Source organism: Peromyscus californicus, unplaced genomic scaffold (assembly GCF_007827085.1).
Source record: "Peromyscus californicus insignis strain IS unplaced genomic scaffold, ASM782708v3 Scaffold_22__1_contigs__length_63687245, whole genome shotgun sequence".
Classification (NCBI taxonomy): domain Eukaryota; kingdom Metazoa; phylum Chordata; class Mammalia; order Rodentia; family Cricetidae; genus Peromyscus; species Peromyscus californicus.
Genome location: NW_026294525.1, coordinates 54450528 through 54475341, shown reverse-complemented (window position 1 = coordinate 54475341; position 24814 = coordinate 54450528). Strand labels below are relative to the sequence as shown.

The 24814-nt window shown below is 39.8% G+C and overlaps 1 protein-coding gene across 4 annotated transcripts in view; it reads left to right on the top strand.

The window, feature by feature from the left end:
• Hace1 (HECT domain and ankyrin repeat containing E3 ubiquitin protein ligase 1) overlaps positions 1–16780 on the top strand; it is a 111508-nt gene extending 94728 nt beyond the window's left edge. For all 4 annotated transcript variants that reach the window (XM_052751388.1, XM_052751389.1, XM_052751387.1 and 1 more), the window contains 4 exons: positions 1668–1766; positions 2041–2111; positions 14419–14532; positions 15942–16780. In XM_052751388.1, coding sequence (XP_052607348.1) covers positions 1668–1766; positions 2041–2111; positions 14419–14532; positions 15942–16044 — 387 coding nt within the window. In that variant the 3' untranslated portion in view covers positions 16045–16780. The remainder of the gene's footprint in view (positions 1–1667; positions 1767–2040; positions 2112–14418; positions 14533–15941) is intronic.
• The last annotated feature ends 8034 nt before the right edge of the window (positions 16781–24814 follow it).

Below are 24814 nucleotides of genomic sequence, written 5' to 3'. Positions count from 1 at the left end.
CAAGTAAAGGAGTCCCTTAACAAAGGGACTATTATAGCAGTGCTTATAAGGAATAAAGAAGATCTGGCAATAGTAGGAAGCCTTTGTTGTGGCTGCTGTTGAAAGAGACAGGTAGAAGAATTGTAGTGAAGGGCCCTGTGTGAGAGTGAATTGCCAAGGAGAGGCTCTGTGGTACTAGTTACAGTCTAAGAGACAGGGTTACTACAAAACTAGAGTGCTGAAGCAAGAAGGGAACAGAGATCTCCTAACCTGTGGGCCTACCTGCTTTTCAGTGGCCAGACTCTTCCCTGAAGTTAGTAAGGAAGAGAGCCAGTCTGCAGAGAGGAGCCTAGAGAGTGTATTAGGAGTGCCCAAAAGAACCACTCATGCAGCTGGCAAGGAGGACGGTGGATACTCACCGACAGTTCTAAATCATGTGGTCTTGGGATGAGCTCTTATACAAGGGCCTTTGTTTATGTGGGCTATTATACCAGTGGCTAATTGCTGCATTTGAAATTAAATTAGAAGTGAAAAGTGCTTTATTAATTATATTAACACAAATAACATATTTATTTATTTAGAAATTTAGAAATGAAAACTGTTCCAAGAACAGAACAAAAATAGTGAGAAAAGTGACCCTGGTTTTGTAAATTTGTGATGCCTGGCTAAATAAACCATAGATTCTCCTGTCTGCTTCTGTTACAATCAGTTGCACTTCGTTATTTGGTTGAAATAGATGAAGAAAATCCAGTTTCACGTGGAAAGCATCAAAGAGACTCTTACTGTCCTATTGAATAGATTTCAAAACTCCTCAAGGTTCTCAGACATCGTTAGTTTATAGAGCATAGACTGCTCTAGTCCTTACAAGTCATGACTTTGAATTCTTTCCCTCACCTCCCTGAGGTTTCCAACTGTGGAACGTGGACTGGTTCACATACATAGGTGCTCTCTTGGTTCCCTTCCCCATGGAACACTTGATGAGTATTTGGGCTTTCTTGATTAACTTCAGTTGTATGGTGTAGATTTGTGTGTTTGATGATACTTAGGAGGACTGAGGATGTTGCTTTGTGGTTGTGTGCTTGCCTAGTATATACAAGGCCCCCAGGATCCATGCCTAGCACTGCGAACAAAGCCACTTAGAAAATAGTGATTTTTTTTTTATTACATTGGAGAAAATTGACTTCAGAAGATATGAATTACTCCAAATAGAATTCATATGAAGCTAAATCCTTTTTTTATTAAAGAAGAAAAAGTGATTGTTTGTTGATGAACTTTCCATTTGTTTACTATTCAGGCTTTTGTTGTCACTTTCATGTTGAGAATATGATCTAGTGGAATTTAACATATTTGTAAAGAATATAAAAATAAAGTGAACCAGAGGGAATACTTACAGAATTGTTGCACATAGAAATTTTCTTGTGTATGTTTACTCTAAATATCCAAGCTACCACCCTTTTTATGTTTTATATTGTATCAAGTGGATCCATCCCCTCATGTCACATTTAAAATATCACCATGGAGGGTTCTTCCTTATGTAGTGCTTATTATTGATGACATGTAGAAATGGTCATAGAAATGAACCGGGTTTATATGGGATTAGTTTCTAATTAAGGCAAATTTACTGTTTAAATGGAATGACTTTTTTTCCCCAAAGAAGATTAATGAAATACTTTTCTTCTTCCCCCAAGGAGCTACTGCTTTCTGGCATGCCAGAAATTGATGTGAATGATTGGATAAAAAATACAGAATACACAAGTGGCTATGAAAGAGAAGATCCAGTCATTCAGGTAACACCCCTCTGGAGCTTAGAATGAAGTTAGGTTTGCCATTTAATTTTGTAAGCTCTTAGTTCTGTTGGATGGGAATACATATCCATTAACAAAATAAAGATTTTGCATAAATTCTTCTTTGGGGGATATTGCATATGAAAGTCTTATATGAAATCATCTTTGATAAATGAGTTTCAGAGAATGAAATGTGCTTTATGAATATTGCATGGTCTCTGTTTCTAATAAGTCTACATTTGCTCTGAAATAGCTAAATTGTGGTTATTCTTGGTAGTGGTTCTGGGAAGTTGTGGAAGACATCACTCAAGAAGAGCGAGTTCTTCTTTTGCAGTTTGTTACTGGCAGGTAAGAAGTGCTTTTATGATAACATTGAGAGAGTTATTGTATTGCATTTCTAAAGACCAAGACAGTAATCACAGAAAAACAACCAAAATGAAGAACCAATACTCTGAATTTGTTTCTTACATCTCTGTCCATATTTTAGGTATTAAACAAATGATTATTTACATATTGAAAGTAGAAATCATTTATAGTCGTACTAAATCTCTAATATATTTCAGAAACTTTAATTTTTAATATATTTTATGTTCTTGGTTAGTTTAACAGTAAAGGCAACTCAGTTTGTGCGGTCACATATGAACACACAGAGTCTCTCTGATTCACACTGTCTTAGTTTGGATTTCTATTGTGTGACAAAATACCATGACCAGAAAGCAAGATGGGGAGGAAAGGGTTTATTTGGCTGAAATGTCTACATTGTAGTCCATCATTGAAGGAAGTCAGGACAGGAACTCGGGGGCATGAACCCAGAGGCAGGAGCAGATGCAGAGGCCTTGAGGGGGCTGCCCTTGCTCCACATGGCTCTCTCAGCCTGCTTTCTATACAGCCCAGATCTACCTTCCTACCCTCAAAGTGGGCTGTGCTCTCCAACATCTGTAGATGTAACCAGCAGGAAAACTCTAGCTACAAACATCCATCATTAATCAAGGAAGTAGCCCACAGACTTGCCTACAGGCCAATTTGATGGAGGCATTTTCTTAATTGAAGTTCCCTCTTCACAGATGACCTAACTTCTGCTCAAATTGATAAAAAACCAACCAGCACAAGTGTGAATCTATATAGTATATACGTAGTTTTTAAAAGACCGTTATTTTCTTATTTTAAAAGTATTATACAACCATTTTAGACAATTGGAAAATGGAGAACATGAAAGAAAATGAAGTTCCCATCAGGTAATCTCACCATCCAGAGGTGGCCACACTGATCCATTTGTCCCATGCTCCATCTTTAAGCCATATAAAAGAAAGCTAGTTGAAGTCATTCTGTAATCAGGTTTTATTAAATTAGTAAGACATGACAGTTGACAGATTATAGACTAAAGATATGAAAGAAAGCCTTGTTAAATTTTTTTTGCCTTTGAGTATTAAATACTCAGAGATTTTGAATAATTTAAGCATTATATTTTTAAGGCTAGATAATTTATATAGATAAACCAAAAAACAGACAAAATAAACAACCTAATCACCTCTAATCTCAATCCCTAAAGATAACCAGTTAATTTTTATGTTACCATCCTATATATGTAAATTTTAACTTTTTAAACCATGTTTCTTGTTTTATAACTTTTTGAAATTTTCAGTGTTTCTTATATAGATTTATTCAGTTTTAATAGCTTGTGTGTTCTTAGGTCTTAAACTTTATTAGTAAAGCTTCCTGTTTCATATAATGCTATAAAAATTAAGGAATTCTAATATATGTATTTATATAGGGTGACATTAGTATGGGAAGATTGGTATAAGATTATGTTGGACTGGGAATGTAACTGAATGATAGGAGTGTCCAGTGAGCACATAGAAACTCCTCAGCACAACACTACAGAAAACAAGAGGATATTCATTCTTATACCTCAGTCTCTGTAATAGTTCATTTACCTTTCAGAAAGGTGTCGACGTTGATGTTGTTGGGGAATGAGAACTCAGTTCCCTCTTTGCTAGGCAGGAGATTGAACTTCCTCCCTCCCTCCCTCCCTCCCTCCCTCCCTCCCTCCCTCCCTTCCTTCATTTATTTGAGACAGGGTTCCACTGTGTAGCTCTGACTACCCTGGAACTCACTCTATAGGCCAGGCTGGCCTCAAACTCACAGAGATCCACCTGCCTCTGTCTCCCAAGTACTGGGATTAAAGGTGTGTGGCACCACTGCCCAGCTCAAACTTTTTTTGTTTTTAAATCAACACAATATGTGTTCATTTGAACTTTTTTATTGTATACTTTTTTGTATAATTTCAATTCCTGTCTTAGTTTTGCCCATTACTCCAGTCATTAAAAAATTAGCATTAAGCATCTTTTTAATATATTGACATTAGTTGTGCATATGTTTTTGTGAATTTATCATTTTTCTTTTGACTTTAACATACAGGATCTTAAAGAATTTAATTTTATAAACTGAAAACCTTAAATTACTGTTAGCAAATTATCAGTACTTTATATAAATCCTTTATTCTCAAGATTATATTTTTAAATGTGTGTGTGTGTGTGTGTGTGTGTGTGTGTGTGTGTGTGTGTGTGTGTGTGTGTGTGTGTTCTGTGTGCACTTCTTTGTACAGGCACACATTCACATCAGCATTCATGTGTGGAGATCAGAAGTCAACAGCAGCTGCCTTCTTTTATTGTTCTTCATCTTATTTTTTGCCATGCTTTCCCAGTGAGCCTGGAGGGCACTGATTGGTAGTGAGCTCAGGGGATCAGCCTGTCTCCACTTCCACAGCACCAGCATTACAGATGTGCCACTGTGCCCTGCTTTTATGTGAATGCCAGGAATTTGCACATTGGTCCTCATGCTTAGGCAGGCAGCAAGCACTCTATCAACTAAGCCACCTCCCCACCCCTATCGATATTTTTTGTTAGCTGTTTAATTTTTACATCCCCCCCCATTTTTTAAATTTAATTTAATTTTTTTTCAGGTTTCTCCCTAACCCCTGATGGCTCATCTCTTTCATTACTCTCCTCCTCTGTCCCGCCCCCTATTGGTTGTTTTTGCTCTTCTTAGGGGGCCCACTACCCAGCTCCCAAATAAGTCACACATGGAGACTTATTCTTAATTATGAATGCCTGGCCTTAGCTTGACTTGTTTCTTGCCAGTTTTCCTTAACTTAAATTAGCCCTTCTGCCCCTGGGCTTTGCCCATTCTCTTACTTCTGTAAATCTTACTCTTACTCTTACTCCGTGGCTGGGTGTCTGGCCCCTGGAGTCCTCCTCCTTCTCTGGCTACTTCTTCTTTACTCCCAGATTTCTCCTTCTATATGTTCTCTGCCTACCAGCCCACCCATCCTTTATCCTGCCTTACTATTGGCTATTCAGTTCTTTATTAGACCGTCAGGATTTTAGACAGGCACAGTAACACAGCTTCACAAAGTTAAACAAATACAACATAAACAAAAGTAACACACCTTAAAATAATATTCTACAACAGCCCCCAACCCACCCAACCTGATCCCTCATGTTCCTATACCCCCCTCCTCCCTGGCCCCCGACTCCCCCACCACCCCCAGTTTACTCAGGAGATCTTTTCCATTTCCCCTTCCCAGGGAAATCCATGCATCCCTCTTTGGGCCCTCCTTGTTATCTAGCCTCTCTGGGGCTGTGGATTATAGCCTGGTTATCCTTTGCTTTATAGCTAATATCCACTTATGAGTGACTATATACTATTTTTGTCTTTCTAGATCTGGGTTACCTCACTCAGGATGATTTTTTTTCTAGTTCCATCTATTTGCCTGCAAATTTCATGATGTCATTGTTTTTTACTGCTGAGTAGTATTCCATTGTGTAAATGTACCACATTCTCTTTATTCATTCGTTGGTTGAGGGACATCTAGATTGTTTCCAGGTTCTGGCTATTATAAATAATGCTTCTATGAACATAGTTGAGTAAGTGTCCTTGTGGTATTATTGAGCATCCTTTGGGTATATGCCTAAGAGTAGTATCATTTGGGTCTTGAGGTAGATTGATTCCCAATTTTCTGAGAAACTGCCATATTGACTTCCAAAGTGACTGTACAAGTTTGTACTCCCACCAGCAGTGGAGGAGTGTTCCCTTTGCTCCACGTCCTCTCCAGCATGAGCTGTCACTTGTGTGGACTTTTGTTCACAGTATACAGAATAGTAGGGCTTTAGGGGTGCTTTGTGCCATAAAGCTTAAAGACTAATTCAACTTAGATGTTAATAGTGGGAGACCTTCTGGTACTCACTTATTCATATATGCCAAGGACTGAATTCAGGACTCACCCCTGTGTGTTGGACAGGCAACCTTGCACCGAGCTCATCCTCAGCCTGTTTGTTTGTTTGTTTGTTTAACTTGTCTTTTAAATTCGGTTGTGTGAAGAACAGTAGTAGACTGTTTATCCAGACACTGAAATACCATGGTACCATTTGTGTAAGGGTTAATGACAGCACTTCTTTTCTCCTCTTGTCTTAATAAAGTGATGATACTCTTGAATTTTGCCTTTATAAATAATTAGAACAGTTTAACATTTTATTCCTGGTCACTCTTAATTTTATAGCTAAAAGTGATAACACATAGACTAATTAATATTGTGTTTTTAATTTTAAAAGATATATCTGTCTATTCTATTATCCAAAGGAAGAATGCTCAGGCATTTGTGATTTATTAACAAGTTCCAGATTTTTGCTCCCTATATGACTGGGGATTGAACCCAGGGCCTCATGTATGCTAGGCCAAGTGCTTTACCACGGAGCCACATCGTAGAGCCCCCTGTTTACTTTATCTTTTTTTAAGTTGAAAATAGATTTTTTTCAGACAATGTATTCCGATTATGGTCTCCCACCCTGAACTCTTCCCAGGTCCTCCCCCTCTCCAAATCCACACGCTTTAGTTCCTCTGTTAGAAAACAGAGGCTTCTAAAGGAAGAAAGAACGCCAGACCTGAAGCAGGACAGAACAAACGGGGAAAAGATCCATAGAAAAGCACAAGAAACAGACAATCCCACACACAGACAATCCATAGAAACAGAACTGGAAACCATGATATATATATATATATATAACCTTACAGGTTAAAAAGACCTGATAATATAAGACAAAGAACGTATAAAATATTATTGAATTGGCCATGGGACATACCCTTCAGTGTAGTTTGTATACCCAGTGAGACTCCATTAGAGAAAACTAATTTTCTCTTTGCATGTGGTTGTCAATTGAAAATAGCTTCTGGGTTTGGGATGAGGATTGTGTCTACTTACTCCTGCAGCACTGGAACCCCATCTGGCATAGACCTGTGCAGGCCTTGTGCATGTGACATCAGTCTCTGAGTTCCTGTCTAGAATGTTATGTCTAGAAGACCTTGTTTCCTTGGTGTTCTTCATTCTCACTGATTCTTACAGTCTTTGTGCCTCCTCTTCTGCAGTTCCCTAAACCCTAAAGGGAGGGAGTTGATGGTTAGGACTGAATGTTCCAAGGTCTCTTACTCTCTGCACATTGTCCCATTGTGGGTCTCTGTATTTGTTCCCATCTACTGCAGATGGAAGCTTCTCTGATGATGGCTGAGTAAGACACTGATCTATGAGTCTAGCAGAATGTTGTTAGGAGTCATTGAACTACTATGTTCCTTTGGCAGAACTGTAGTGTTTGGGTTTCTTCTAGGTCCATGACCTCTTGTTCTCAGGTTGTTGGTGCCCTGAGCAGTGTTGGCCATGGGTTCTATCCTGTGGACTGGACCTTAAGTCCAGTCAGTGACTCGGTACTCTCACAGCGTTTGTGCCGCCGTTGCCCCAGTGTATTGTGCAGGCAGGTTACAGATCCAGGGGTTGTAGCATGGTTAGTGTCTACCCTTCTCCTCTGGTAGTGTGCAGAGTCCCTTTCAATACCATAAATACTAGCCAGTAGGGATGAAGGCTTTAGGTAGGCACCGGCTCAGCTTGTCCGTGGTCAAGCTGTTGGGTCGGTGTCCCCTTACCGTCAGTTTCTGGAGAGCAGCCAGTATGCCTTGGCAATAGCCTGGGTTGTTTGAGTGTTTCCATGGGACCCTTTGGCCAACAGCCTGATTAGATGTGGACCTGGAGATTTCATTTGGTGGTGAGAGCTGTCTAGTAGGGGCTTAATCTCCGTGTTATTTGGTAATCCCATTTAGATTTCTTTCACATATGAGTATACTTTAAGTTCCACTGTATTACGTTTCCATATGACCCTTCAAATAGCCCTTAGTTTTAGTTTTCTCTCCTCGTATCCTCCTTCCTTCCCCCTCCCCATTTGATCATTCCATTTGATCTCCTACCCCATCCATCCATAGCTGTCTATTCTTTTTCCCACTACTAGGGAGATTCACGCCTCTGCAGTCCCTTACTCTATACCAGTGATTCTCAACCTTCTTAATGCTGTGACCATTTAATGCAGTTCTTCATGTTGTGGTGACCCCTCCCCACCATAGCATTGTTTTCATTGCTACTTTGTAACTAAATTTGCTACTGTTATGAACCATAATGTAAATATCTGTATTTTCTGATGGTCTTAGGTGACCCCTGCAAAAGGGTCATTTGGACTCCAAAGGGGTCGCAACCCAAAGGTTGAGAACCACCGCTCTACATCTAACTTCTGTGGTTACATGGATTGGAGCCTGCTTATTGAGGAAGACTCAACAGCTAACATCAACATATAAGCAAATACATACCTTACTTGTCTTTTTGGGTCTATTACATCACTCAGGATGGTATTTTCTAGCCCCATCCATATTGTGGGATATTACTTTAACTATGTAAAGGTTTGTTACATTTGTTTATGCTGCATTTGTTTAATTCCGTAAAGGTGTGCTGCTGTTTTGCCTTGCCTGCCTAAGGCAGCTGATTGGTCTAATAAAAAGCTGAACAGCCAATAGCTAAGCAGTACAGGGATAGTCGGGGCTGGTGGACAGAGAGAATAAATAGGAGGAGGAATCTAGGCTCGAGAGAGAGCGAGAGAAGGGGAGGATGGGAGAGATGCCCAGGGCCAGCCAGGCATGGAGTAGGACATACAGAATGAAAGAAAGGTAAAAAGCCCTGAGGCAAAACATAAATGAAAAAAATCAGGTTAATTTAAGTTATAAGAGCTAGTGGGACAGTCATAAGATAAGACTGAGCATTCATAACTAGTAAGTCTGTGTCATGATTTGGGAACTGGTTGGTGGCCCAAAAGAAAGCCTGATACACATCCATTTATCTGCAAATTTCATTTTTTTAACAGTTGAGCAGTAGTCCATTGTATAAATGTACCACATTTTCTTTATCCGTTCATCCTTTGATGATCACCTAGGTTGTTTCCAGGTTCTGGCTATTATGAATAAGCAACAGTGAACATGGTTGTGCAGGTGTCTGTGTAATAGGATGCAGAGTCCTTCGGACATGTGCCTGAGAATGGTCAAGTTAGAGCTGGAGGTAGATCTGTTTCCAGCTTCCTGAGGAACCACCACACTGATTACCTAGAGGGTGTACAAGTGTGCACTACCACAGACAACAGATGAGAGCTCCCCTTACCCACATCCTTAACAGCATGAGCTGTCATTTGTTTTATTCATCTTGGCCATTCTAACATGAAATCTAAAAGTAGTTTTGATTTTCATTTCCCTGATGACTAAGGGTTTTGAATATTTCTTTCAGTGTAACTCAGCAATTTGTGTTTCTTCTTTTGAGAATTTTGTTTACATCTATACCCCACTTTTATTTTTATTTTTTTAAGAATTTTTTTATTCATTTTATATACCAACCACAGATCCCCCTCTCATCCCTCCTTCCACTTTCCCTCAGCCTCCTCCCCCCAGCTCTCACCCCTCCTCCAGAAGGGTAAGGCCTCCTATGGGGAGTCAGCAGAGCCTGTTACATTCAGTTGAGGCAGGACCACGCAGGTTCCACAACTGTCCGCCTAAAGTTCATGAGTTCCTACGAGCTTGGTTCAGTTGTCTCTGTAGATTTCGTCATCATGGTCTTGACCCCCCTTGCTCATATGATCCCTCTTCCCTCTCTTCGACTGAACTCCCTGAGCTCAGCCTGGTACTTGGCTGTGGCACTCTGCATCTGCTTCCATCAGTAACTGGATGAAGGCCCTATGATGTCAGTTAGGTATTTATCAATCTGAATACTGGGGTAGGCCAGTTCAGGCACCCTCTCCACTATTGCTAGTAGTCTAAGCTGGGGTCATCCTTGTGGATTCCTGGGTATTTCCCTATCACCATGTTTCTCACTTACCCCATAATGTCTCCCTCTGTCAAAATATCTCTTTCATTGCTCTCCTACTCCATCTCTGTTCCAGCTCGACCATCCTGTTCCCTTATATTCTCATCCCCATCCCTTACCCTCTATTGCCCCTCTTGTCCCCAGTTCACTCATGGAGATCTCTATTTCCCTTTCCCAAGGTGATCCATGTGTCCCTCTTAGGGTTCTCCTTGTTTCCTAGCTTCTCTGGAGCTGTGGATTGTAGTCTGGTTATCCTTTGCTTCACATCTAGTATCCACTTATGAGTGAGTACATACCGTGTTTATCTTTCTGAGTCTGCGTTACCTCACTCAGGATGGCATTTTCTAGTTCCATCCATTTGCCTGCAGATTTCATTATTGTACCCCATTTTTAATTTTTTTTTTGTGGGGCGTGGGTCTTCAACTGAAACTTTACCTATTAAACACTACATTTATCTGTGGATGCCAGTATTGCCTCTACATTTTAGCCTTGGTAAAAATTGTGTCTGTGAACATGGATATAGAAATATTTCTTTGAGTCTTTGTCTATAGTTCTTTTGAATATAAGCTTAAAAATGGAACTGCTGAATCATATTGTAGCCTTGCCTCCCTTTCTGAGACGGTGTATCCGAGGGTAGTGATCTTGAAGTCTCTACTTGATCTTCCTGTCTCTACTTCCTGAGTGCTGGGAATGCAGGCATGCAGTGCATGCCTAGTTTTATGTGGTTCTGAGATCTAGCTCAGAGCTTTACTCATGCTTTTAACAAGCACCTTACCAAGCGAGCTCCATCCCCAGCTGTGGTTCTGTTTATAATTTTGAGGAATTGTCAAACTGTTTCTTACAGGGACTGAAATGTTGTCACCTGAGAGGTCTCCACATTTTTACTAGTACTTTGTTTAAAATGTAAATGATCATCTTACTGAGCATGAACTGATGTTCTTTTGTAGCTTGGATTCCCATTTCCCTGAAGATTAATGATGCTGAACTTCTTTTGTGTGCTGAACTAGCCATATATCTCTGGAGGACCTAGTCCAGCCCCCTGATAATGTTAAGCAGCCTGGGTTTTGTTGTTAGGCATTCTTTAGGGATTCTGGGTATCAGTCCTTACCTGTTGTTACTCTCAGCAGATGTTCCTCTGTATTTTCTTCTCATGGTTTTTTTTTTTTTTTTTTGGTTTTTTTTCGAGACAGGGTTTCTCTGTGTAGCTTTGCGCCTCTCCTGGAACTCACTTGGTAGCCCAGGCTGGCCTCGAACTCACAGAGATCCGCCTGGCTCTGCCTCCCGAGTGCTGGGATTAAAGGCGTGCGCCACCACCGCCCGACTCTTCTCATGTTTTTATAGTTCTAATTATAAGGATGTTTAAGTCTTTGATCTGTCTTTAGCTAATCTTTCTATGAGGTACAAGTAATAGTCCAACTTCAATTAAAATTATTATAGCAAATAATCTAGCTGTTGCAACACATCTTGTTGAATGAGTGCTTTCCCCATTGAATTTTTTTTTTTCTGAGAATGAGAGGGGGCATTGAGACAGGTTCTCTTGGAAACCAGGCTGCCTTTGAATTCACTGTGTAGGTAAGGATGACCTTGAACTTCCTGATTCTCGTCTTCACATCCAGAGATGTGATTTCAGCCACTATGCCTGGTTATGTTCAGTACTGAGGCTTAAACAAGGGTCTCCTGCATGCCTATTGCATGTTCTTGGCATTCTTGTCAAAAATGGCTAGACGATGTTTGAAGGGGCATATTTCTGGGTTGTTTTATTTATCTATATGTCTGTCATAACATTCTTATGACTATACTTCCATGATAAATTTAAAATCAAACTGTGTTGCCAATCAACATTTTTTCAAATTGTGCTGAATTATATTGGTGCTATGAAGATCTTGAACTTAAGTTTCTTTTGCCTTATGTCTTATGTTCCTGAACAGCAAGGACTCAAGCAGCATGCACAGCCACCTGTATGCTGTGATTTGTGTATCAGAAAACCTTTTAAGTGTGGTCACATTTGGCTCACTCTAGATGTCCATTAAAAATTTAATAATTTTAAAAAAATTTGTGTGTGTAAAATGAAATTTTATCCAGTTACAAAGAAAGAAAATGAATCAATGACAAAAAGAAACTATCACATGACTTCTGTCATATGCAGAATCTAGATTTAAATTATGTATAAACATGTATGTATGTTGGCCATGAAATTAAAGAGTACTATGGGAGGAAAAGAGGTCTGCAAGGAGAGGAGAAGGGAAGCAAGAGAAGGCAGTAAAATTTACATCTAACATGGAACTGGGAGTCAGGGCTGTTGGGGAAATGAAGGGGACCAGCAAGGAGGAGGGGGGTATTGGGGAAAAGAACTATGAGGAGGGTGAATAAGAACAAAATATAATGAGATATGTATGAAAATGTTATAATGAAGCCCAGTGACTTTGTATGATAACAATTAAAAGATGTGGAAAAGTACACATTTAATATTTATACATTAAATGTGTATCATATTCTAATTTCCTCTAGAGGTACTATAGCAGCTGCCATTGTAATTGAGTCATTTTTTCCATTATTTTTTGTCATGCTATAGCTCTCACTCGGTCTTGTGTCTTCTGAGCAAGTACATTTCCATTGGCTACACCCCCAGTTCCATGATTAATTTGTTTAAACATGACACATACATAGAGTAATTTGAAATAATTTATTTTAAAATGCATAGAACTTGAAGAGTTGTAATTATACTTTGTATAGCTGTGTACCCAGGATTAAAAACTTTAGTTGGCCTTAAATTTTGGCCTTCTTGTGGTCTTAAATTTTTTACACAACAGTTAAAAATAATATTTGAGGGTAGGGAAGATGGTTTGTGGTAAACTGCTTGCTATACAAGTGTGAGTACCTGAGTTTGGATCCTCAGAACCCATGTAAAAGCTGGGTGTGGTAGCGTGTGCACATAAGCCTGGCAGCAGTGGGCAGAGGCAACCAGTGCAGTGGAAGTGGTGAACTTCAGGTTCAGTGGGAGACTGTCTCAAAAAATAAGGTGGAAAGAATAGAGGAGATGCCTGAAGTCACATCTGTGTATCTACACATACATGCACAGGGTGAGCACACACATGAACCACACACATTGTGTGTTTGCTCTTCTCCGTATCTGGAAAGATGAATGCCAAATGCTTTGTGCCTGGGTATTTTTCACAAAGAAGGAAATCACTGGATGACAACATGTAAGGAGAAAGGGTTTATTTTCTCCCACAGTTCCAGGAGGGAGACCATCCCTCATGGTGGGGAGGATGTGCATAGCAGCAAACCAAGGAGGACTGGGACAGGAGCAGGAAGCAGGGCCAGGTTATAAAACATCAAGACTGACCCTCACCGACAAACTTTCCCCAGCAAGGCTACCTCCTAAAGCAGTGGTTCTCAACCTTCCTAATGCTGTGACTTAATACAGTTCCTCATGTTGTGGTGACCCCCACCATAAAATGATTTCACTGCTACTTCATAACTGTAATTTTGCTCCTGTTAGGAATCGTAGAGTAAATATCTCTGTTTTCGGAAGGGTCTTAGGTGAACCCTGTGACTCATAGGTTGAGAATCACTGTCCTAAAGGTCCACAACACTCCCAAATAGTAACGCCAGCTGGGGACCAAGTATTCAACCACATGAGTTTATAGAGGACATTCCACATTCAAACAACCACAGTCCATTTATTCAGCAGCTATGAGTGGACAGGCAGTTTTGCTAACCCCAAGGATATAAATCCCACTGATATGGATGTAAAATAGGACGTGCTTGAGAGTCGTAGTTTAATAGGGAGGCTCACAAAAGCAAACCTTTTGTCTCAGGATTTCTGTTGTTGAGATAAATCACCATGACCTTAACCAACTTGGAAAGGAAAGGGTTTATTTTGCTTACACGTCCACATTTGAGTCTGTCAGTGAAGAAGTCGGTGCAGGAACCTGGAGGCAGGAGCTGATGCAAAGGCCATAGAGGAGTCCTGCTTGCTTAACCTGCCGCCTTAGAGCACCCTGTACCACCAGCCAAGGGGTGGCACTGCCCACAGTGAGCTGGGCCCTCCCACATTAATCACTAATCAAGAAAACGCATCACAGGCTTGTCTACAGGACAGTGTGGTGGGGACATATTCTCAATTGAGAGTCCTTCCAAAATGACTCTCGCTGTGTCAAATTGACACAAAACTAGCTAGCACATTACCGTAAACACATCGTGTAGCCAGTTAAAAGTATAGTTTAGCTGATGGAAGAATAGAGAGGTTTCTTCTTGCATGCTTACTAACTGACCGTAAAGCAGCAGATAAGAATGAGGTGGGAGTTTTCAGACTAGAATGTGTCATTCGGTCGTTGTTTTGAGTTGACTGTTATTCTTACCCTGACACAGAACTTAGCATGCGTCTGTCAGACTAAGATTTTCTTCATGATCACAACTGATGATACACACTCTTAGTTCCAGGGTCCCGCATGGTGGTTTTGCCAATATTATGGGTGGAAGTGGTTTGCAGAACTTCACCATTGCTGCTGTGCCATATACTCCAAATCTTTTACCAACGTCCAGCACATGGTAAGTTAAGCTAACTTATTTGAATAAATTATGAAATATTGCTATTAATTTTAAATGATAAAGGTAATTGTTGTATTTTCTTTTTGATGGTTGAAATGTTAAATTTATGTATATTTTACTATAATAGAAAAAAAGAAATGACCAAAGCCTGCAGTAGTTACATCCCGTTGCTTTGTTATGCCATTCATTATCCTTGAGAAGGTATTTTTTTAACTTCATTCAAATATAAAATGCATAATTTCCCCCTTCCTCTTCCTCCTATTTCTCTCATATACTCCCCCTTCCCTCCCAAATTCATGGAGCCTCTTTAATGTTGTTGTATACACGTAGAAATAAATAAATTTAAGACTGCAACCTACTGGGTCTGCTCAGTATTGATTTTATGTATGTGTCTGGGGTTGACTATTGGTATTGGAAAACCAGCCAGGGAGCACATCCCTGGGGAAGACTAATTCTCTCTCTCAGCAATTGTTAATTGCTTGTAGCTCTTCATATAGGGCCAGGGCCCTGTGAGATTTCCTCCGTCTACTTGGGATGCCAGCTGTTGGTGGAATTGTTCTGGTCTTGTTTAGGCAGCCATGTTGTTGAGATTCGTGACAGGCTGCTTCCTTGTCGTAGCTCTGTGTCACAGTCTTACAGCAGATCTCCTGGTTCCTCTGTCTCTTAGTCTTTGTACGCCCTCTTCCTTGATGTTCCCTGAGTCCTAGGTGCAAGAGTTGTGCAGTTGATGCATCACTTGGGGCTGAACACTGCCCAGTCAGTTCCCTGCACTTTGACTAGTGGCTTTCTGTAATGGTCTCCATCTTCTGTAAAAAGAGGCTTCTTTGATGGGGGGCAAAGTCTTCATTTACCTGTGTCTGTGCCATGTGTGTTGGCTGTGGTTCCTGGTAGAAACAAGGTCTAGGGTCTCAGTGACTCCCGATGGTGGCAGGACCACGGGAACCCTGGCTGCCTGCCACACGTGGCCTGCTGTAATCCTAGAATGAAAGGAAGATTTCACCCATCATCTCTCCTCGGGATTTTGCGCCTGCAAATGAATCAATGGTTTCGTAGTTTTGCTCTTCTTCTAGTAGGGAAAGTTCGGGAGGGAGGCACAGACTACCTGAAACTTAATTGAATATGGCTGAAGTTAAAATGCCATATCAGTTGCATCGGCACTTTCATGGATACCGCCCTGGTACTTGTTGTAAGTGAAAATGGGTTTTCATGCAGTGCGTTTGCGTTCTGAGAGGAGCTGCTCGGCAGCAGTTTCTCCTTCCTTTTTAAATACCACTTCAGGGCTTTCCAATTTCAATGCAAATTTGAAAGAGTGGTTTTATGTTAATTATGAGCAGTGTTTTTACTGCTAGATAAAACAACGAGAAATGTCAGAGATTCTCTGTTTAATGGGGCTCTTTTTTTTTTTTAAGCATCAATATGCTCAAGTTACCTGAATACCCAAGTAAAGAAATCCTCAAGGACAGACTCCTCGTGGCACTGCATTGTGGCAGCTATGGTTATACGATGGCATGATGACGTCTGGAGAACTCACCCGACACTGGTGCGCAAGCCGGAGTGCCAGGGGTCTGTTAGGGAACTGTCAACAGAAAAGGAGCCTCAGTGCAACCCGCAGGCAGAGCTCTGTTTAAAATTCATAAAGGATCGGGTTTTCTACTTTATATTTCTTTTCCCTGCTTTGTTTTTCTCTGTTTGTGTTATAATTAGAATATATAATTAGAACCATAGTAGACTTCATTTTAAAAAATGCTAATTGGAAGTAGAAACTTTTTTTTAAAGTTTCTTTAATCTTATCCAAAACTGTATTAAGGCAAAATCTTTTTCTACATTCCACCTTTGCTGTGAACCTGTCTTGTTTAAAGGGTATTTTCTGCATATTATAGGAGGCCATCCGGCAGGTTTGTTCTATTGCATGTAAAGTACCATTTATATTTTGGAAAACTATTGTATAGAATGGATTAATTTAGATTGTGTAAAGCCACAAATATGTATTTTTCCCACACTATACCTATATTGCAATGGGTTTTATTTTTTGTTGTTGATTAGCTTTTTAGTATTTTGATATATGATGTTAAATTTAGACTGGTGTGACTAACTGGATAAAGTGACATCTAATTTATATATTAAAGCTTATACTATATGAATTGTTTGCATCTTTCTGTGCTCAGTTTCATGTATATATAGTGTGTGGTATCAGTTTTTCTTATGCCTTAATTTATAATGAAAATAAAACTAAAATATATTTATTATATTTCTCTTCATTATTTGATCTAAGCTTGATGACACATTTGAAGAAGCAATATAAGGTGCAGATTATAATTTAAATATGAAATGTTTTCTTAAGTTTGCTTATATGGTTAAAATGCTATGTTTAAGTGATATCTGTGGATGGGCATTTTGGAAAAGACACACTGGCCCAGTTAGAGCATGAGTAGTAGTAGCCTGACTTGAGGGGGGGTAGGAACACACATACAGATGAGATGGTGTAGGTGTTTCTGATGTCTTGAACTCTGGGAACACATAAAAGACCTGGTGGCATCACATTTCTCACATGAGCAGCCAGTGTTATTTACGCAGTGATATTTGAGAGAGTAAATTAAAACCCAAAATTCACACAAAAAATGTATCATTTGGGGTCTTTTTTTATTTTTTTAATATAAGAAAATAACTTTGCATTAAAAGGAAATTTCTTAAACTTACAAGTAGCTCTAAAATTAAGATTCAAATACTTTATTTTTTCTAATTACAGAAAAGGCCACTACCTTGTTAAAAGAACATTGTAACAGACCTAGCTTTTGAGACTGTAACTGACTTTTGTGATTCTAAAATCCAGCAGTTCTCAGCACCAGGACATAGACCAACAGCTCTGGTGTGGTCTCTACGTGATGCTCTGGTTGGAACCAGAAATGAGGTAGAAGTACTCATTCCTTACAACTCTGCATTTACTGTGTGGAATAATGTTGTAGACTGTTATTTTAAAGTGTGTTACATTTGTTTATGTTGCATTTTGTTTTTTCGAGACAGAGTTTCTATGTGTAGTTTTGGTGCCTGTCCTGGATCTCGCTCTGTAGACCAGGCTGACCTCGAACTCATAGAGATCTGTCTGGCTCTGCCTCCCGAGTGCTGGGATTAAAGGTGTGCGCCACCACCACCTGGCATGTTGCATTTGTTTAACTCCATGAAGCTGTGTTACTTTGCCTGTCTAAAACACCTGATGGTCTAATAAAAAGCTGAACGTCCAATAGCAAGGCAGGGGAACGGATAGGTGGGGCTGGCAGGCAGAAAGAATATATAAAGGAGAAATCTGGGAGGAGAGAGATCTAGGAGCCACCCATCTACACAGCAAGCCACAGAGTAAGAATAAGAGAACAGGAAGAGCCCAGAGGCAAAAGGTAAATGGGACAAGTTAAGTTAAGGAAAACTGGCTGGAAACTAAGCCAAGCCAAGGCTGGGCATTCATAAGTAATAATAAACCTCTGTGTGTGATTTATTTGGGAGCTGGGTGGGACCCCCCCAAAAAAAGAATAAAAAATGACAACAGGATAGTTTAAGCATCTGGCCACCCGCAGTTGACCACAGCTCTCCTGCTGCTCTGCTGCAGGGGTGAGCTCTTAAACTGGGGTTCTGTTGTTTGTATCCTAAATAAGGGTACTGTTGTCTTTATGAAATTGGGATTTTATAATTGCAAATTATGTGGGATTACAAGCTGGATATAGTCTAATCATTTCTCCCTCTTAGCTCACTATTCTGAGAGATTGACTAAAACTTGGAGGCACTGGTATCTGTGTGACTTATTTGATCTTAGTGTGGAATTCACAAGTCAGCATCACAGGAGTCAAACAAGGGAACATACTCAGTTATCAGTTGAATAGTACTCTTGCTGAAGTAGGTGAAGTGAGGACACTCAGCAGTCAGTGAATGCAGACATGTAAGATGTGACAGGGTGCAGTTCAGGGGACTAATATGGAGAATATCCGGAAAGACTAACACTTGCTGGACGAAAGTAAAGTGAACCATTCAACATCAACACAGACAGTTGAACAGTGTCTGAATCAGTCTGCTCTATACAGGGTGCGATGGTGTTACGGTAAAAACGTCTTATGGAGTATTAGGGCTGAAATGGTGAGTTTGGGACTGCTGTGGGGGTCCATGAGTGCGAGAGCCTGGCTGGCTAAGTAGGTGAGAAAAGGGTGGGGCTGTCAGAAAACCAAGCCCTTGGCAGCATCCAGCTGTTTCCCGTGAAGCCCCTCTTGAGAGACATAGGGGAGATGTTGCCTTTCTTATACCCTCAATGGTTGGCAGACATGGCTTCTAAAAAGCCTTTACCCATTTCAGGAAGGAGACCACCTTAGAGTGTCCTGCAGGTAGAGCTACATACAAAGTAACCAAAACAAACAAACAAACAAACAAAACCTGCAGCTCCTCCTTGGTAGTAATGGTAAGAGCAGTGTACACAAGGGTAAATCCAAGTTGACTTCTAGTCTAATTAACAGCTGGCAGACTTGCCAAGGTTGAGGACCAGCAACACCTGCAAGGCCAGCCACTGACAACAGCTAGGGTTATCAGTGAAGGGGCGAACCAGAGATGGATATGCTACTGGGTGAGCTGCATGGTCATCTCCCTGGTTAGGCTAAGGGGACATGTCAGTACCATGCGGACCTGCATTGGTTTGGCATATAGTATGCCCACGGAATTAATCAGCCTCTCAGTGGAAGGCGTCTGTTCAATTTCTGCAATAAGTCCTATAAAAAGCCTCTAGACAAGCCCTCCAACCTTCCCATTATATCCTGGAGTCTTATATCCTCTGCAACTCTCCTGATGTTTAGGAGCTCTGCTTGACTTCTGTAATAATTCCTCTTTTAAATTTTCTATTTTAAAATTTCTAAATTAAAAAATTAATATTTATTGCAGATGTCTATATGAATGATGTATATGTACACATGTGCATATGCAGAGGTCAGAGGTTAGAGGACAACTTTTGGGAATTGGTTCTGTCCCCTTGTGCAATCTGGGGGTTAGACTTAGGTTATCAGGCTTGTATAGCAAGCATTTTAACCACTGAGCCCTCTCCTCAACCCAGATTCTTGACTCAATGAAGATAGGTATCAACTCATGTTGTTTACAGGAATATTGTGTGTGTGTGTGTGTGTGTGTGTGTGTGTGTGTGTGTGTGTGTGTGTGTGTGTGTGTGTTTATAATGCCTCTGATTTGGGCAATCCAGGTGTGGTGTTTTGAATAGATATAGTTCCCATAGACTTCATGTGTTTAAATGCTTGGCACATAGGGAGTGGCACTGTTAGGAGGTGTGGTCTTGTTGGCAGAAGTGTGTCACTGTGGAGACAGGCTTTGAGGTCTCATAAATGCTCAGGCTATGCCCAGTGTGACACACAGTTGCTTCTGCTGCCTGCTAATCAAGATGTAAAACTCTCAACTCCTTCTCCAACACCATGCCTGCACGCCACCTCTGAACTGTAAACCATCCCCAATTTAATGTTTTCCTTTATAAGAGTTGCTGTGGTCATGGTGTCTCTTCACAGCAGTAAAATCCAAACTAAGATACCAGGTGAGTGAGCTTTGCTCAGAGACATATTTATAATAATTAGCTGTGTTATAATAAGTAGCTGTGAAATGATGACTCTATCACAGTTCAGGGGGGAATTCTAAATAACTTCTGTTGCTGTTGTAGCATGAAGCTTCTTGCACAAGAAAGTTGCTAGATAATCACAAAATGTGCACTAAAGGTGAAACAACCCACCAGGTTAGAAATGTACTTAACTATTGTCTGCCCAAGATTATAGGTTTGATAGACCAAGCATTGGCCATAACCCATTTTAGCAATTTTAGAATTCATCACACCAGTGTTTATTTTTATTTTTATTTATTTTTACAGTTTGGACCATTTTATCTCTTCATGATGAATCTTGAGTGAAGAGCTGTGCTGATGATAGATACTTCAAAGACTCAGGAAGGACCAGGCAGTTGTTCTCATTGTCAAGGAAGCCTGAATTAATTAATGATTTATATCTTAAATTCAAGTTTTATTCTTCAGTTCAGCTGTATAGGACTGTTTATTCAATACATTATCTTGGATAATTTGACTTGGGTTTGCCTTACAGAGTTCATTTAAATTGTGTGTATCTTTTGAGATTAAGTTGACTTCATGTGTGTATATTATATAATTATTTCAGGACAAAATTTCACAACAAAACCATAGTTTTGTTTTTTTTTTTAAATGTCTTTCTTCCATTGCCTATCAGTTAATTCCCAAAAATTAAGTAGAATGCTTGATGATCTTAACTTATAGTTAAAACTTTGGAAGTAAATTTGTAAAAGGTCATTCAGTGTGTGAGTGTTTTGCCTGCATGTATGCCTGTGCACAGTGTGTGTGCCTGGTGCCTGTGCACTGTGTGCATGCCTGGTGCATGTAGTGGCCAAAAGACAGCATTGGATCCCCTGGGCCTGGAATTGCAGATGGTTGTGAGCCACCATATAGGTTCTGGTATTGAGTCTGAGTCCTCTAGAAGATCAACAAGTGCTCTTCACCACTGAACTGTCTCTCCACTTCCTTTGGAAATGATTTTTTTAGCCATCTATATGACATGACAGCATTTTATGAAGATATGTTTGGTAATTTCTAGAAACAAATAGAATTTTTTTCCTCATGTAGAGACTTCTATTCTATTCTATTCTATTCTATTCTATTCTATTCTATTCTATTATTCTACTCTACCTCTACCTCTACTCTACTCTACTCTACTCTACTCTACTCTCTACTCTGTTCTGTTCTGTTCTGATCTGTTCTATTCTATGTTGTTGGTTATTTTTTGCTCTTTGGGGAGACCCACCACCCAGCTCCCAAATAAACCACACATGGAGGCTTATTCTTATGAATGCCTGGCCTTAGCTTGGCTTGTTTCTTGCCAGCTTTCCTTAAATTGTCCCATCTACCTTTTGCCTCTGTGCTTTTACCTCTTTCTATTTCTGTTTATCTTTCTTTCTTGCTTGCTCTGTTACTGGTTGTGTAGCTGAGTGGCTGGCCCCTTGCATCCTCCTCCTTCCTGTGCTTCTAGATCTCTCTTCTCCCAGATTTCTCCTATGTATTCTTTCTGCTGGTCACCCCTGTCTATCCTTTCTCCTGCCTTGCTCTTGGCCATTCAGTTCTTTGTTAGAGTATCAGGTGTTTTAGACAGGCAAAGTATTACAGAATTAAAACAAATGCAACAAGAACAAAAGAAATACACCTTAATATAATATTCCCCAACAATTCTATTCTATTAGTTTTTGTTATTTGGTGTTGATGAGAATCAAATCTGGAGCCTCATACAGTTTAAGTAACTATGAGCTGTCCCTGACCATTTTATTTCTATATGCAATAGGACATATTGGTCAATGGGCCAAGTATATTTTGCCTTAAAATATTTATTTTGATATATATGGATGTTTTGACTGCTTGCATATCTATTCATGCACCACATACTTTCTAGTATCCTCACAGGCCAGAAGAGAGCATTCAGATTTCCATTGGACTGGAGTTAGAGATGGTTGTGAGGTACCATGTGGATGCTGGGAATTGAACCCAGGTTCTCTGGAAGAGCAGCAAGTGCTCTTAACTGCTGAGCCATCACTTTTCATGGTTTCAGTCTCCTATGGTTTACTCTAGTCCACAATTATTAAATGGAATTTGTTCCAGAAGTAAATAATTCATAGATTTTTAATTGACTGTCCATATTGCGTGATAAAATACTGTACCATTCTGCACTGTCTCATCTGAAGGTGAACACTTATTCTGAGTATCTGTGCTGTGTATGGTACCCACTCATTAGTCACTTAGCTATTTCAGTTACCAATTGTTCCTGAACTTGGAGGTCACAAGTGAACTCCAACAAACCAATTTCAGCCACCTGCTCTCAACAAACCAATTAAAATAGACGAAATTATAGTAAGAAGGAGATCAAAAAGTTGTAGTAACCTCCAAGTTTATCTCTGGGGCCTTAATATAAGGTTATGGTTTAAATCGAAAGTAAGAAATATTAATAACTAAGCAGTCTGGCCAAAGTGTGGTCCCTTTCCCACCATCCCAGCTCTAAGTCTCTCCTTTAACAGTCTTCTGCAGAGTCACTTAACAGATTGTAAATCTTTCTCCAGGAGACAGATTCTTTCTCTGGATGTCTCTAGGCCTTTGGCCCCTTCTTCCAACAGGAGATTCCCAGGGACATTGTAATTTCTTGGAGTCCATTCTTTCAGTAATCTGATAGCCAAAGAAGGAGCCCAGTATCCTCTTTAGAACACGCTTCTGCCGGACAGGTGGTTACGCGGTCAGCTGGTGTAGTGTGGCTACCAGGGCTAGGCGAAAGGCCTGATTACTCTTAGTGTTTTCACTCTTGAAGGGGAAAAGAGAGATACGATAGATATATGTCTAATGTAAACACTTAAGAAATTAATTGCCTAGGTGCAGAGTTGAGCCTAGGACTGGACAGATTCACACCAGATTTTACCAACTCCTTAAGAAATATCTAACAGCAGTGCTCCTCAAACTGTCCCATGAAATAGAAGAAGGAACATTAACAAACCCGTTCTATAAAACCAGTATTATTTTGATACGCAAACTAGATAAGGACACAACCATAACAACAAAGAAAATCACTGACCATTTTCTCTGACAGACACAAAATGCTCAATAAAATACCTACAAATTGAATTTTAAAATATATTAAAAAATTCACCAGACCAAAATATTTTCATTCAGAGTTCAAGATTGTTTTCAAATATGTCAATAAATAAATGTAACATAACAAATAGCAGAAAAGGCCATTGACAAAGTATCCCTTCATGATAAAAGTCCTAAAGAAGTTAAGAATAGAAGGATTATATCTCAATATGATACAACCTATATATGACATCCTACAGCCAGCATTGTATTAAATGGGGAAAAGGTGAAAACATTTCCCCTAAAATCAAGAATGAGACAAGGATGCCTACTCTCAGTGCTCTTTAGAATAGTATTCAAAATCTTAGCTAGAGTAACAAGAAAGAGAAAATAGGAGTTATGTTTAGGAAGGAGGAAGTCAAAGTTTCTGGTGATTTGAATGAAAATAATGGCCCCAATAGGCTTGTATATTAGACTACTTGGTCCCCAGTTGGAACTGTTTGGGAAGGATCAGGAGGTGTGCTTTGTTGGTGGAGATGTGTAACTGGGGGCAGGCTTTGAGGTTTCATGTTGTGGATCAAGATGTGAATTCTCAGCTGTTCCTTCACTCTGCCATCATGGACTCTAATGACAAATTAGAAACCACAAGCCAAATTAAATGCTATCTTTTATAAGTTGCCTTGATCATGGTGTTTTATCACAACAATCCCTATTTGTAGATGCTAGAATACTAAAAAGATCCTAACAATTCCAACAAAGAAGTCTTGGGTCTGATGCCTTCAGCAAAGTATCAGGAGACAAAATAAGCACAAAATGTCAACAGCCTGTCTTTATAGCAGTAATGGACTTGCCAAGAAAGAAGTCAGGAAAAAAACTCCATTCACAGTAACTTCAAATAAGCAAACAAATAACCTTGGAATAAACTTAACCAAGGAAATAAAAGACCCCTACAATGAAAAATTTAAGAGTCCAAAGAAAGAAATGAAAGGAAATGCTAGAAGATGGGAAGAACTTCCATGCTTCTGGGTTGGCAGGATTAATATGGTAGGTAATACTTGGTTGTTACTCAAAGTGATCTACAGATTCAGTGCAATTCCTGTAAAAATTCCAATGATGTTTTTCACAAAATTATATAAAACAATCCCAAAATTCATATGTAAGCACAGGAGACCCTAAATACCCCCCAAACAATCCTAAACAGAAAGAATAATGCTGGGGGTATTACAATACCTGATCTCAATAGCCACTTCAGATATTGGTCCCAGGAAAGCTGGATATCCAGAAGTAAAAGAGTGAAATTAAATTCGGATGTCTCATCCTAAGGAAAACCAATTCAACATAGATAAAAGACCTTTTGTAATATCTGTTACTCTGAAACTATCAGAGGAAAACATAGGAAAAACACTTCAAGATAGAGGCATAAGCCTCAAAGCCAACCTCTAGCGACATACCTTCAACAAGTTCACATCCACTCTAACAAGGCCACACCTACACCAACAAAGCCACACATTCTAATCCTTCATAAAAAGTTCACTAACAGGACCAAACGTTCAAATATATGAACTTATGGAGGCCATTTTATTTCAAATCACCATATTATTTATCGAAAATACTTAAGAAACTAGATATCAAGAAAAC